At 47.1% G+C, this 15,364-nt stretch overlaps 1 protein-coding gene across 10 annotated transcripts in view; it reads left to right on the forward strand.

Annotated features, from left to right (window-relative positions):
* arhgap21a (Rho GTPase activating protein 21a) overlaps positions 1-15,364 on the forward strand; it is a 312,775-nt gene that overhangs the window by 279,019 nt on the left and 18,392 nt on the right. For all 10 annotated transcript variants that reach the window (XR_011947721.1, XM_072508463.1, XM_072508459.1 and 7 more), the window contains 4 exons: positions 8,605-8,678; positions 8,780-8,869; positions 9,283-9,408; positions 9,516-9,557. Coding sequence is in view for 9 of the 10 variants with exons in the window: in XM_072508463.1 (XP_072364564.1) it covers positions 8,605-8,678; positions 8,780-8,869; positions 9,283-9,408; positions 9,516-9,557 (332 nt within the window). In the remaining variant the exon portion in view is untranslated. The remainder of the gene's footprint in view (positions 1-8,604; positions 8,679-8,779; positions 8,870-9,282; positions 9,409-9,515; positions 9,558-15,364) is intronic.

Raw genomic sequence — 15,364 nt, forward strand, 5'->3', positions numbered from 1 at the left:
ATTTGGGATGCTGTAGCCGGCGAGACTGTGGGTCACGCATCAGGGCAAACACCACTACTTCGAGACGGCGGAGGAGGCATGGACATTTATTCAGGATGAGAAATTGGACTAGACTTGAGAAATTGATGCCCGGAGAGGGGTAGCGAGGTGGTGGCACAGAAATGTAAAGTGGGGAGAGGGAGGGCTAATGTATAATAATGTTGGACGGGGAATTTTTCTCCCCCCGATGTGGGGGACATGAAGAAATGTGGGCGCCTGTGGAAAAGGGGACAGGGAAGGGGAATGAGGGAACTGCGCCATTAGGGGCAGGGCCGAGAGGAAGGCGCAGGTATTTTCCCGCGCTATGGAAACTATGGCGGGAAAAAGGGCGCAGGGAGGAAGGGAGCTTCACACGCAGGGAGGTCAAAGGATGAACGGGGGAAGCCGAGGTCAGCCAGAGTTGGCTGACTTCCGGAAGCAATATGGGGGGAGTAATCAAGCTAGAGGGGGATCTGGGGGGGGGGGGGGGGGGGGGGGGGGGGCGGAGGGGGGGGGGGGATTAACTGGGTTGCTGCTGCTGAGGGTAAGGGGGAGCTGATACAAGACAAGGTGGTCGGGACGGGAGGGCACCGTCTGGGAGACAGACGGGTGCGTGAGACCTGGGTGAGGAGATGGCTTAAAAAAGGGGATGGCTAGTCGACGAGGGGGGGGGGGGGGGGTAAATGGCCCCCCAATTCGGCTGAACACGTGGAATGTGAGAGGTTTAAATGGGCCGATTAAGAGGGCAAGGGTGTTTGCGCACTGAAAGAGACTGGAGGCGGACGTAGTTATGCTCCAGGAGACGCACCTGAAGTTGGCGGATCAGGTTAGACTAAGGAAAGGATGGGTGGGACAGGTATTCCACTCCGGGTTGGACGCGAAGAACAGAGGGGTGGCAATACTGGTGGGGAAACGTGTATCGTTCGAAGCTAAGACCATAGTGGTGGATAGTGGGGGCAGATATGTGATGGTGAGTGGCAGATTGCAGGGTGAGGCGGTTGTGCTGGTGAACGTATATGCCCCGAACTGGGATGATGCGGGATTCATGAAGCGAATGCAGGGACGTATCCCGGACCTGGAAGTGGGAAACTTGTTAATGGGGGGGGGACTTCAACCCAGGGCTGGACCGGTCCAGATCCAGGACCGGGAGAAGGCCAGCAGCGGCCAAGGTGCTTAAGGGATTTATGGAACAAATGGGGGAATAGATCCGTGGGCATTCGCCAGACCGATGGGTAAAGAGTTTTCCTTTTTCTCCCACGTCCATAAGGTATACTCCCGGATAGACTTTTTTGTTTTGGGAAGGGCACTGATCCCGAAGGTGGCAGGAACGGAGTACTCGTCTATAGCCGTGTCAGACCACGCCCCGCATTGGGTGGATCTGGAACTGGGAGAGGAAAGGGAGCAGCGCCCACTCTGGCGATTGGACATGGGACTACTGGCGGACGAGGGGGTATGCGGAAGGGTGAGGGGATGTATCGAAAGATACCTGGAGGTCAATGACGATGGGGAGGTCCAGGTGGGGGTAGTATGGGAAGCGCTGAAGGCGGTGGTTAGAGGAGAGCTGATTTCCATCAGAGCCCACAAGGGGAAACAAGAGGGTAAAGAAAGAGAGAGATTAGTGGGGGAAATTTTGAGGGTGGATAAGAAGTATGTGGAGGCCCCAGACGAAGGGCTATACAGGGAGAGACGAAGATTACAGACTAAGTTTGACCTGCTGACCACTGGAGAGGCAGAGACACAGTGGAGGAAGGCACAGGGGATACAGTATGAATATGGGGAAAAGGCGAGCCGGCTGCTGGCCCAACAACTTCGGAAGAGGGGAGCGGCGAGAGAGATCGGAGGAGTTAGGGACGAAACGGGAAAGGTGGAGCAGAGAATAGGGAAAGTGAACGAGGTGTTCAACACATTTTATGAGAGGCTGTACAAGTCCCAACCCCTGGAGGGAAAGAAGGAATGATACACTTTTTGGATCAGCTAGAGTTCCCGAGGGTGGAGGTTCAGGAGGTGGTAGGTCTGGGGGCGCAGATTGAGGTGGATGAGGTGATCAAAGAAATAGGGAACATGCAAGCAGGGAAGGCCCCGGGACCAGACGGGTTCCCGGTGGAATTTTATAGGAAGTATGTGGACCTGCTGGCCCCGCCCTTGGCGAGAACCTTTAATGAGGCTAAGGAAAGGGGGATATTACCCCCGACAATGTCGGAGGCGACGATATCACTAATTCTGAAACGAGACAAAGACCGGCTGCAGTGCGGGTCATACAGGCCCATCTCCCTCCTAAAGGTAGACGCCAAACTGCTGGCCAAAGTGATGGCGACAAGGATAGAGGATTGTGTCCCAGGGGTGGTACATGACGAGCAGACAGGGTTTGTAAAGGGGAGACAATTGAATGCCAATGTACGAAGGCTGCTGAGGGTGATGATGATGCCCCCACCGGAGGGGGAGGCAGAGATAGTGGTGGCGATGGATGCAGAGAAGGCATTCGATAGGGTGGAGTGGGACTATCTGTGGGAGGTGCTGAAGAGATTTGGGTTCGGGGAGGGGTTCATTAGATGGGTTAGACTCTTGTACGGGGCCCCGGTGGCAAGCGTCGTTACAAACAGGCAAAGATCGGGATACTTTTGATTACATAGGGGTACAAGACAAGGGTGCCCCCTGTCCCCGTTACTGTTCGTGTTGGCAATTGAACCATTGGCCATAGCGCTGAGGGACTCTTAAGAGGTGGAGGGGGGTGCTTAGAGGGGGAGAGGAACATCAAGTGTCATTATATGCAGATAACTTACTGCTATATGTGGTGAACCCGGTAGAGGGAATGCCAGAGGTAATGCAGATACTCGGAGTTTGGAGAGTTCTCGGGATACAAATTAAATAATGGGAAAGAGTAAGCTTTTTGTGATGCACCCCGGGGAACAGGGCAGGGGGATAGATGGTCTGCCGTTGAGGAGAGTGGCAAGGAACTTTCGATACCTGGGGATTCAGGTGGCCAGGAACTGGGGAACCCTACATAAACTTAACCTGACGCGATTGGTAGAGCAGATGGAGGAGGACTTTAAGAGGTGGGATATGGTGCCCTTGTCATTGGTGGGCAGAGTACAGGTGGTTAAAATGGTGGTCCTCCCGAGGTTTCTTTTCGTGTTTCAGTGCCTCCCCATCCTGATTACAAAGGCCTTTTTCAAAAAAAAAAAACAGGAGTATTATGGGCTTTGTGTGGGCGGGAAAGACCCCGAGGGTAAAGAGGGGGTTCCTGCAGCGCAGTAGGAACAGAGGGGGATTGGCATTGCCGAGTCTGAGTGACTACTATTGGGCCGCTAATGTGTCGATGGTCTGTAAGTGGATGAGGGAAGAAGAAGGTGCGGCATGGAAAAAGTTGGAGATGGCGTCCTGTAAGGGAACGAGTCTAAAAGCGCTGGTGACGGCGCCGCTGCCGTTCTCCCCGAAAAGGTACACCACAAACCCAGTGGTGGTGGCGACCTTGAAGATCTGGGGGCAGTGGAGACGACACAGGGGAGTGACGGGTGCCTCGGTGTGGTCCCCGATAAGGAATAACCACAGGTTCGTCCCGGGGAGGATAGATGGGGGATTTCAATGTTGGCAGCGACCAGGAATTAGGAAGCTGAAGGACCTGTTTGTAGACGGGACGTTTGCGAGTCTGGGAGCATTGGAAGAAAAATATAAGCTGCCACCAGGGAATGCTTTCCGATACATGCAAGTGAGGGCATTTACGAGGCAACAGGTGAGGAATTTCCGCAGCTCCCGACACAAGGGATCCAGGATAGAGTGATTTCGGGGGCATGGGTTGGAGAAGGTAAAGTGTCCGAAATATACAGGGAGATGAGAGACGAGGGGGAGGCGATGGTAGAGGAGCTGAAGGGAAAATGGGAAGAGGAGCTGGGGGTAGAGATCGAGGAGGGGCTGTGGGCAGATGCCCTAAGTAGGGTAAATTTTTCGTCCTCGTGTGCCAGGCTTAGCCTGATTCAATTTAAGGTTCTACACAGAGCGCATATGACGGGAGCAAGACTGAGCAGGTTTTTCGGGGTGGAGGATAGATGTGGAAGGTGCTCAGGAAGTCCGGCGAACCACACTCATGTTCTGGTCGTGTCCGACACTGCATGAGTTCTGGGAGGGTGTGGCAAGAGTGATTTCAAAGGTGGTGGGGGTCCGGGTCAAACCAGGCTGGGGTTAGCTATATTTGGGGTTGCAGAAGAACCGGGAGTGCAGGAGGCGAAAGAGGCCGACGTCTTGGCCTTTGCGTCCCTAGTAGCCCGGCGAAGGATTCTACTTGTGTGGAAGGAAGCGAAGCCCCCGGGCGTGGAGGCCTGGATAAACGACATGGCAGGGTTCATAAGACTGGAACAAATAAAATATGCGTTAAGAGGATCGGCTCGGGTTCACCAGGCGGTGGCAACCGTTCCTTGACTATCTCGCGGAACGATAATGGAAAAACAGAAAAGACAGCAGCAGCAACCGGGGGGGGGGGATTATTCCGTGTTTTTGTTTTTTGCCAGTTGTTGATATTTGCTTTTTGGTTTATCTCTTTTTTCATTTGTTGTTAGTTTAATATATTATTTAAATAACTTTTAATGTATATTCCTTTATTAAGTTGTAAAAACAGATAATTTCTGTTTGAAAAGTTTCAATAAAATATATTTTTTTTAAAAAAGATAAAGTCATTGGCCGCTTCTGGGGTCTCAAAATAGTATTCCCGGCCTTCATACGTCACCCAGAGTTTTGCTGGGTACAGCACCCCAAAACTGATCCACCGTCGATATAGCATCGCCTTGGCTTTGTTGAACCCCGCACGCTATTCTACCAGCTCAGCTCCAAAGTCATGATTTATTTGGACCTTGTTCCCCTCCCATTCACAGTTGTGTTTCTCCCTGACCCACCACAGAATCTTTTATTTCTCCACAAACTTATGGAGCCTCCCGATCACCGCCCACGGCGGCTCCCCCACTCTAGGCTTCTGCCTCTGAGACCAGTGTGCTCTGTCCACATCAGGGACCTTATCCAGAACCCCCTCCACCACCAGCATCCTTGAAACAAACCTCGTTGCCCTCGCACCTTCCACTCCAGGCAGGCCCACTATCCGCAGATTCTGCCGTCTCGATCTATTTTCCTGCTCCTCCACCTTTGCTTTCAGAGTCTTACAAAGGTCTCCTAAGAGCCCCACCTCAACCTCCAATGCCACCACCCGATTGCTGTGGTCCGACATCACCCTCTCAATCTCTCGGATCTGCGACCCCAGCCCCTCCAAACATTTCTCCACTCTCTCCATCGAGCCCTTCAGGGGTGCCACAGCCTCATCGATGACGTTCGAGCGATCCTCCTGCATCTCCTTCCTCTACTGGCGGAACTCTTCCTTGATGAAGGCCATCAACTGTTCCATCTGTGACTTTGCTACTTGCACTGACCCTTCCCTCTCCACCGTCTTTCCACCAGCTGCTGCAGCACAGGTCACTTTCAACTCCTTGGCCACGTCTTTCACCTTCTGCTGGGTTTGGTAACCAGCAGACATACCACTCCCGGGGGGATCTTCTCGATATTTAGCTACACGTTTCTGTCGAAGTTGCACCCAGTTTGGGGTAAAAAGAGCTCTTTTCTATGCCTTCAATCAGGAGCGGCCCTTTGTGCGACCACACACACCATGGCCGCCACCGGAAGTTCAATTACATTAAATTTTGCCCATAACGTTTAATTGCTGTTTGATGGATCAGTCAGACTTGTCCTCTCCGTCTTTTCATATGTTCACTGTGTATTTGTTTTCCGTCGCATTCTGTATTAATGAAAGGTTAGCTACCTTTTTTTTAAATAATGGACCACTATCTAGGTATGGTGGAATCTTCATTTTGGTGAGGTCCTTGAAAATCTGAAATAAGTTAGAAGACTATACTCTTTTAATAGTTAAGCTACAGAAAGCCCCATTTAAAAATTATTTTAATTTCTTGATAAGTATGTACCGGTCAGGCAGGGAGGAAGGCGTCGAGCGAGGGAACCGTGGTTTACCAAAGAAGTGGAATCTCTTGTTAAGAGGAAGAAGGAGGCCTATGTGAAGATGAGGTGTGAAGTTTCAGTTGGGGCGATGGATAGTTACAAGGTAGCGAGGAAGGATCTAAAGAGAGAGCTAAGACGAGCAAGGAGGGGACATGAGAAGTATTTGGCAGGTAGGATCAAGGAAAACCCAAAAGCTTTCTATAGGTATGTCAGGAATAAGCGAATGACTAGGGAAAGAGTAGGACCAGTCAAGGACAGGGATGGGAAGTTGTGTGTGGAGTCTGAAGAGATAGGTGAGATACTAAATGAATATTTTTCGTCAGTATTCACTCAGGAAAAAGATAATGTTGTGGAGGAGAATGCTGAGACCCAGGCTAATAGAATAGATGGCATTGAGGTACGTAGGGAAGAGGTGTTGGCAATTCTGGACAGGCTGAAAATAGATAAGTCCCCGGGTCCTGATGGGATTTATCCTAGGATTCTCTGGGAGGCCAGGGAAGAGATTGCTGGACCTTTGGCTTTGATTTTTGTGTCATCATTGGCTACAGGAATAGTGCCAGAGGACTGGAGGATAGCAAATGTGGTCCTTTTGTTCAAAAAGGGGATCAGAGACAACCCCGGCAACTATAGACCGGTGAGCCTCACGTCTGTAGTGGGTAAAGTCTTGGAGGGGATTATAAGAGACAAGATTTATAATCATCTAGATAGGAATAATATGATCAGGGATAGTCAGCATGGCTTTGTGAAGGGTAGGTCATGCCTCACAAACCTTATCGAGTTCTTTGAGAAGGTGACTGAACAGGTAGACGAGGGTTGAGCAGTTGATGTGGTGAATATGGATTTCAGCAAAGCGCTTGATAAGGTTCCCCACGGTAGGCTATTGCAGAAAATACGGAGGCTGGGGATTGAGGGTGATTTAGAGATGTGGATCAGAAATTGGCTAGCTGAAAGAAGACAGAGGGTGGTGGTTGATGGGAAATGTTCAGAATGGAGTTCAGTTACAAGTGGAGTACCACAAGGATCTGTCCTGGAGCCGTTGCTGTTTGTCATTGTTATCAATGACCTAGAGGAAGGCGCAGAAGGGTGGGTGAGTAAATTTGCAGACGATACTAAAGTCGGTGGTGTTGTCGATAGTGTGGAAGGATATAGCAGGTTACAGAGGGATATAGATAAGCTGCAGAGCTGGGCTGAGAGGTGGCAAATGGAGTTTAATGTAGAGAAGTGTGAGGTGATTCACTTTGGAAGGAATAACAGGAATGCGGAATATTTGGCTAATGGTAAAGTTCTTGGAAGTGTGGATGAGCAGAGGGATCTAGGTGTCCATGTACATAGATCCCTGAAAGTTGCCACCCAGGTTGATAGGGTTGTGAAGAAGGCCTATGGAGCGTTGGCCTTTATTGGTAGAGGGATTGAGTTCCGGAGTCAGGAGGTCATGTTGCAGCTGTACAGAACTCTGGTACGGCTGCATTTGGAGTATTGCGTACAGTTCTGGTCACCGCATTATAGGAAGGACGTGGAGGCTTTGGAGCGGGTGCAAAGGAGATTTACCAGGATGTTGCCTGGTATGGAGGGAAAATCTTATGAGGAAAGGCTGATGGACTTGAGGTTGTTTTCGTTGGAGAGAAGAAGGTTAAGAGGAGACTTAATAGAGGCATACAAAATGATCAGGGGGTGAGATAGGGTGGACAGTGAGAGCCTTCTCCCGTGGATGGAAATGGCTGGCACGAGGGGACATAGCTTTAAACTGAGGGGTAATAGATATAGGACAGAGGTCAGAGGTAGGTTCTTTACGCAAAGAGTAGTGAGGCCGTGGAATGCCCTACCTGCTACAGTAGTGAACTCGCCAACATTGAGGGTATTTAAAAGTTTATTGGATAAACATATGGATGATAATGGCATAGTGTAGGTTAGATGGCTTTTGTTTCGGTGCAACATCGTGGGCCGAAGGGCCTGTACTGCGCTGTATCGTTCTATGTTCTAAGTATGCCATCAGGTTCAGGTGAGGCTCACACTTAAGCAGACAATGCAGCACTTTAACTGATGGGTCATTCAGATGGTCTTTGCTTTCAGAATACAATTAATTTGTTAACCATACAATTTGAGCTTAATTTTAATTTACTTAAAAATTGGTATGGTGGTTGTTTCAACTGAGTTTTTAAAAATCTGGTTCACACTGTTGGAGTCTCTCCAATGAACATACAGCCGGTGTACAATGCATGTGTTTTGGTATGCTTAGCAATTCCTATTTACTATATATCATTGCATGCCAATTTCAAAATAGTAGAATTCTCCAAATAATGCATATTTATGGAAATATTGGCTGGCAATTTCCAGCCGTTACCGTTGGCGGGATCTTCGGTTCCGCCGACAGCAAACCTCTGCTGCGTGTTTCCTGGTGGTTGGGGGGGTTCATACAATGGGAAACTCTGTTGACAGTGGCAGGACCAAACGTTGTTGCCACGGGCCAAGGGCGAGCCACGTCCGCGAAACATCCTGCCAGTGGTGCTGGGAGTTAAAATTCCACCCATTGTCTTCGGCATTAAGTTACCAATTTCACTATATTTAGAATTGATATTCTAAAACAATTTGTGTTTCTAGACAAATATGCTGACTTCATAGATGCCAACAGAAAAGAGGATCCAGTCGATAGACTCAGGACCTTAAAAAAATTGGTAATTCTCATCCATGACAGTTATAAATCTATAATTTGTAAAGTTAATATTAAACTTGTTGTCTAAATACTAATTTTTTGTTGCTTCTAAAACTGTTTTAGATCCGTGATTTGCCAGATCATCACTATGAAACACTAAAATTTCTGTCGGCACATCTGAAAACAGTAGCAGAAAACTCTGAAAAAAATAAGGTATTTCTACTCAAATTCCATCAGTACTTTGAATGCTTTGTATATTTTTAAACATTAAGTGAAAATTAGGAAAGGTGGGGGTTAGTCAGTTTACCTCCAAAAAAATAAGGTTTTGACTTGAAGCGGTCAATACTAATTCTGAAGAACAGCAAGAAGTTAATATTTAAAATCTGAAATGATGACCAAGACATTAATTTGTTTGTTAGTAACTCAATTTGTAATGTCACAGCATATATCTAGGTATATCATTGTAATTCATTGTTTCTAATGAAATTGTAATTGAGAAATGTGTTCGGTGACAGCAGTATTGCCCATCATTAATCACAGCATGAAGTCAGTGTGCTATGATATTGCCATATAGTGCTTTCATGTAGCTTGTTGCTTTGAAAGATGTAAAACTGTTGTGCCCTCAGATGGAGCCCAGGAATCTGGCAATTGTATTTGGTCCAACCCTTGTCAGAACATCGGAAGACAACATGATGCACATGGTTACCCACATGCCAGATCAATACAAAATAGTGGAAACGCTCATACAACATGTATGTTTTGTTTATTTGTTTTGCTGCATGTTACAATTGGCATTTTCTGAAGATCATTTGTTTGAATCAGCAAATAAATTGCAACAAAAATTGATTTCCTTTTTCAGTATGACTGGTTTTTCACTGAAGGTGGTGATGAAAATGCAACCGTAAGTAGCAATAATTTCAAGGCATACCTAAAGATGTACAACAGACCAAACTGGAACTGATGTCAATCTCATTCAGTATCCTTACCTATGATAATGATGGTTTTAGTAACATTTCCGGGTGATTTTCCGATGTGTTAATATATTTTTTTATTATACATAAGTTTATTTTGTTGTAGTTTTTAACAGAACATACACACACGCACACTGCTCCCCCAACACCTGCATTTACAAGGTTAAAATCCTATGCTGTTGAAATTTGCTGGTTTAATATTATGCAAATTAGTCAATTTAAAATAAATGAGATCAAAAAATAAAAGATCTGCTGGAAATTCAAAGGTGCAATGCTATTGTTTGTTGAGATAATGACTCCTAAAGTGAAACTGCTAGAAAAGTTAAAGAGGCATCTGTTACAGTTAATATTCCAAATTTGGATGGGTTCTCCATTCCAGAAAGATATTACTTATCGTTGAAAAAACAGACATCAAAAGTTTTTTGTCTTATTCTTATCAGGGCATTCACAAGCATAACAAATGTAAAGGAAATAACCCTTTACATTTGGTATTCTTGTAAATGTCCTGGGGAGTGCAAGATGAAAAACTACGACATTTTTTTGTTCTTCAAATTTCTGTCCGACAAACAACTAAAAGATATTAATACTGCCCCCCGATATTAAACTTGCACCTTTAAATGCAATATCATCTATTTTGTAATGCTGGTTTTGTGTAAAGCAAAAGGATGAGGAAAGGTTTTATTAACTCTTGATATCTGCATTATTTATATGAAAATTATAGATGCCTAGTAAAACGAGTTTTACTCAATGTGAATAAATAATAAATTGTGATATTTAAGGGACGACTAAAATTTGTTTGTTCTCCTCCATGCGTTACCAGCTGAAATCCAAATGAAATCCCTTGCTGCATATTTTTAAGCCATGCTTTCATCTTTCGCCATCAGTATAAATTATAAATGTATGTGCTTCACTGTGAGAGAAAAGTAAGCTCTTTTAACAGACTGTCATTATATTGGAAGAATTTGATTCTTGCCTTTCACGTTTTGGAGAGTTCTCTGTTGTTTTTGTGACTGATTCTGCATTTAAATTCTGAATTAGGTACAGAAAACCTCTCCCAATTTAGAGGAAGAGGAGAGAGGGGATCTCCTGGATCCTGCGAATTTCTCTAACTTCATTTCATATATTGACTTTTAAATGGATACCTGTGATTCATGAATATTATTGAAACTAATTAAAGGATACAAAATCAGCTGAAGCAGATAAAATTTATAATAATTATAATAAAGTTAAATTATTCAAGTGCTTCAGTTCTCGGCAAAATCATAAAGCACCTTTTTAAGGAGTGCATTTTTAATGCTACTTGTAGCATACCCAACATTGAGTTTAGAGAAAGGAGCAAATATGATTCTAAAATAAAACCCATACATTGGAGGTTGGAGAGGAATGGTAAATAATTATGGCTATATACTTTTAGCCACCATCTTAAAAGTCACAACTGTATCAGTGCCTTGTAATCAGCCCAATACTTTAGCACCAGTAAATAATCGCAAATGCCATGTTAAATCTTAAATTATTCCCCAACCAAGACAAAGCATTGGTGAGCTGGTTGAGAAATAGCACATCAATCCTTCTTACTGTCTAGCTTCCTAGAGACTACTGGTGTTGGTAAAGCTGAATATTCAGTGCGTCATTGTCACCATGCAAACTGTCAAGACTCTTGCAGGCTAATAGATCTTATAAATGGTATGCTGAAAAGGCATGATTGCTTTCAGTATTAGAACCAGTCCTTCCAACCTAGCGATTAGAATCACCACTCTGATCTCCTACATGGAAAGGAGGAAGAATTAATAAATATTGAACTTGATGCAATTGATACATCTGGGCTGGAGAAGTTGTATTTTTTTTTTTTATTAAATATTTTATTGAAAATTTTTGGTCAACCAACACAGTACATTGTGCATCCTTTACACAATATTATAACAACACAAATAACAATGACCTATTTTATAAACAAAAAATGAATAAATAATAAATACAAAAATGAAAACTAGCCCTAATTGGCAACTGCCTTGTCACAAGTAACACTCTCCAAAAATATAATTTAACAGTCCAATATATAATTATCTGTAGCAACGACCTATACATACTATACAGTATATATTAACAATCCTGAGAGTCCTTCTGGTTCCTCCTCCCCCCCCCCCCCCCCCCCCCCCCCCGATCCTGGGCTGCTGCTGCTGCCTTCTTTTTCCCATTCCGTCTATCTTTCTGCGAGGTATTCGACGAACGGTTGCCACCGCCTGGTGAACCCTTGAGCCGACCCCCTTAGGACGAACTTAATCCGCTCTAGCTTTATAAACCCCGCCATGTCATTTATCCAGGTCTCCACCCCCGGGGGCTTGGCTTCTTTCCACATTAGCAATATCCTGCGCCGGGCTACTAGGGACGCAAAGGCCAAAACATCGGCCTCTCTCGCCTCCTGCACTCCCGGCTCTTGTGCAACCCCAAATATAGCCAACCCCCAGCTTGGTTCGACCCGGACTCCTACTACTTTTGAAAGCACCTTTGTCACCCCCATCCAAAACCTCTGTAGTGCCGGGCATGACCAAAACATATGGGTATGATTCGCTGGGCTTCTCGAGCACCTCGCACACCTATCCTCCACCCCAAAAAATTTACTGAGCCGTGCTCCAGTCATATGTGCCCTGTGTAATACCTTAAACTGAATCAGGCTTAGCCTGGCACACGAGGACGACGAGTTTACCCTGCTTAGGGCATCTGCCCACAGCCCCTCCTCGATCTCCTCCCCCAGCTCTTCTTCCCATTTCCCTTTTAGTTCATCTACCATAGTCTCCCCTTCGTCCCTCATTTCCCTATATATATCTGACACCTTACCATCCCCCATCCATGTCTTTGAGATCACTCTGTCCTGCACCTCTTGTGTCGGGAGCTGCGGGAATTCCCTCACCTGTTGCCTCGCAAAAGCCCTCAGTTGCATATACCTGAATGCATTCCCTTGGGGCAACCCATATTTCTCGGTCAGCGCTCCCAGACTCGCAAACTTCCCATCCACAAACAGATCTTTCAGTTGCGTTATTCCTGCTCTTTGCCACATTCCATATCCCCCATCCATTCCCCCCGGGGCAAACCTATGGTTGTTTCTTATCGGGGACCCCCCCAAGGCTCCAGTCTTTCCCCTATGCTGTCTCCACTGTCCCCAAATCTTCAGTGTAGCCACCACCACCGGGCTTGTGGTGTAGTTCCTCGGTGAGAACGGCAATGGGGCTGTCACCATAGCCTGTAGGCTAGTCCCCCTACAGGACGCCCTCTCTAATCTCTTCCACGCCACTCCCTCCTCCTCTCCCATCCACTTACTCACCATTGAAATATTAGCGGCCAAATAATACTCACTTAGGCTCGGTAGTGCCAGCCCCCCCCTATCCCTGCTACGCTGTAAGAATCCCTTCCTCACTCTCGGGGTCTTCCCGGCCCACACAAAACCCATGATGCTCTTTTCAATCCTTTTAAAAAAAGCCTTCGTGATCACCACCGGGAGGCACTGAAACACAAAGAGGAATCTCGGGAGGACCACCATCTTAACCGCCTGCACCCTCCCTGCCATTGACAGGGATACCATATCCCATCTCTTGAAATCCTCCTCCATCTGTTCCACCAACCGCGTTAAATTTAACCTATGCAATGTGCCCCAATTCTTAGCTATCTGGATCCCCAGGTAACGAAAGTCCCTTGTTACCTTCCTCAACGGTAGGTCCTCTATTTCTCTACTCTGCTCCCCTGGATGCACCACAAACAACTCACTTTTCCCCATGTTCAATTTATACCCTGAAAAATCCCCAAACTCCCCAAGTATCCGCATTATTTCTGGCATCCCCTCCGCCGGGTCCGCCACGTATAGTAGCAAATCGTCCGCATACAAAGATACCCGGTGCTCTTCTCCTCCCCTAAGTACTCCCCTCCACTTCTTGGAACCCCTCAACGCTATCGCCAGGGGCTCAATCGCCAGTGCAAACAATAATGGGGACAGAGGGCATCCCTGCCTTGTCCCTCTATGGAGCCGAAAATATGCAGATCCCCGTCCATTCGTGACCACGCTCGCCACTGGGGCCCTATACAACAGCTGCACCCATCTAACATACCCCTCTCCAAAACCAAATCTCCTCAACACCTCCCACAAATAATCCCACTCCACTCTATCAAATGCTTTCTCGGCATCCATCGCTACTACTATCTCCGTTTCTCCCTCTGGTGGGGCCATCATCATTACCCCTAACAACCTCCGTATATTCGTGTTCAGCTGTCTCCCCTTCACAAACCCAGTTTGGTCCTCGTGGACCACCCCCAGGACACATTCCTCTATTCTCATTGCCATTACCTTGGCCAGGACCTTGGCATCTACATTTAGGAGGGAAATAGGTCTATAGGACCCGCATTGTAGCGGGTCCTTTTCCTTCTTTAAGAGAAGCGATATCGTTGCTTCAGACATAGTCGGGGGCAGTTGTCCCCTTTCCTTTGCCTCATTTAAAGGTTCTCGTCAGTACCGGGGCGAGCAAGTCCACATATTTTCTATAGAATTCGACTGGGAATCCATCCGGTCCCGGGGCCTTTCCTGCCTGCATGCTCCTAATTCCTTTCACCACTTCTTCTACCTCGATCTGTGCTCCCAGTCCCACCCTTTACTGCTCTTCCACCTTGGGAAATTCCAGCCGATCCAAGAAGCCCATCATTCTCTCCCTCCCATCCGGGTGTTGAGCTTCATATAATTTTTTATAAAATGTCTTGAACACTCCATTCACTCTCTCCGCTCCCCGCTCCATCTCTCCTTCCTCATCCCTCACTCCCCCTATTTCCCTCGCTGCTCCCCTTTTCCTCAATTGGTGTGCCAGCAACCTGCTCGCCTTCTCCCCATATTCGTACTGTACACCCTGTGCCTTCCTCCATTGTGCCTCTGCAGTGCCTGTAGTCAGCAAGTCAAATTCTACATGTAGCCTTTGCCTTTCCCTGTACAGTCCCTCCTCCGGTGCTTCCGCATATTGTCTGTCCACCCTCAAAAGTTCTTGCAGCAACCGCTCCCGTTCCTTACTCTCCTGCTTCCCTTTATGTGCCCTTATTGATATCAGCTCCCCTCTAACCACCGCCTTCAACGCCTCCCAGACCACTCCCACCTGGACCTCCCCATTATCATTGAGTTCCAAGTACTTTTCAATGCACCCCCTCACCCTTAGACACACACCCTCATCTGCCATTAGTCCCATGTCCATTCTCCAGGGTGGGCGCCCTCCTGTTTCCTCCCCTATCTCCAAGTCCACCCAGTGTGGAGCGTGATCCGAAATGGCTATAGCCATATACTCCGTTCCCCTCACCTTCGGGATCAATGCCCTACCCAGCACAAAAAAGTCTATTCGCGAGTAGACTTTATGGACATAGGAGAAAAACAAGAACTCCTTACTCCTAGGTCTGCTAAATCTCCACGGGTCTACACCTCCCATCTGCTCCATAAAATCTTTAAGCACCTTGGCTGCTGCCGGCCTCCTTCCAGTCCTGGACTTCGACCTATCCAGCCCTGGTTCCAACACCGTATTAAAATCTCCCCCCATTATCAGCTTTCCCATCTCTAGGTCCGGAATGCGTCCTAGCATCCGCCTCATAAAATTGGCATCATCCCAGTTCGGGGCATATACGTTTACCAAAACCACTGTCTCCCCCTGTAGTTTGCCACTCACCATCACGTATCTGCCCCCGTTATCCGCCACTATAGTCTTTGCCTCGAACGTTACCC

This window comes from Scyliorhinus torazame, chromosome 6, assembly GCF_047496885.1.
Source record: "Scyliorhinus torazame isolate Kashiwa2021f chromosome 6, sScyTor2.1, whole genome shotgun sequence".
NCBI lineage: Eukaryota > Metazoa > Chordata > Chondrichthyes > Carcharhiniformes > Scyliorhinidae > Scyliorhinus > Scyliorhinus torazame.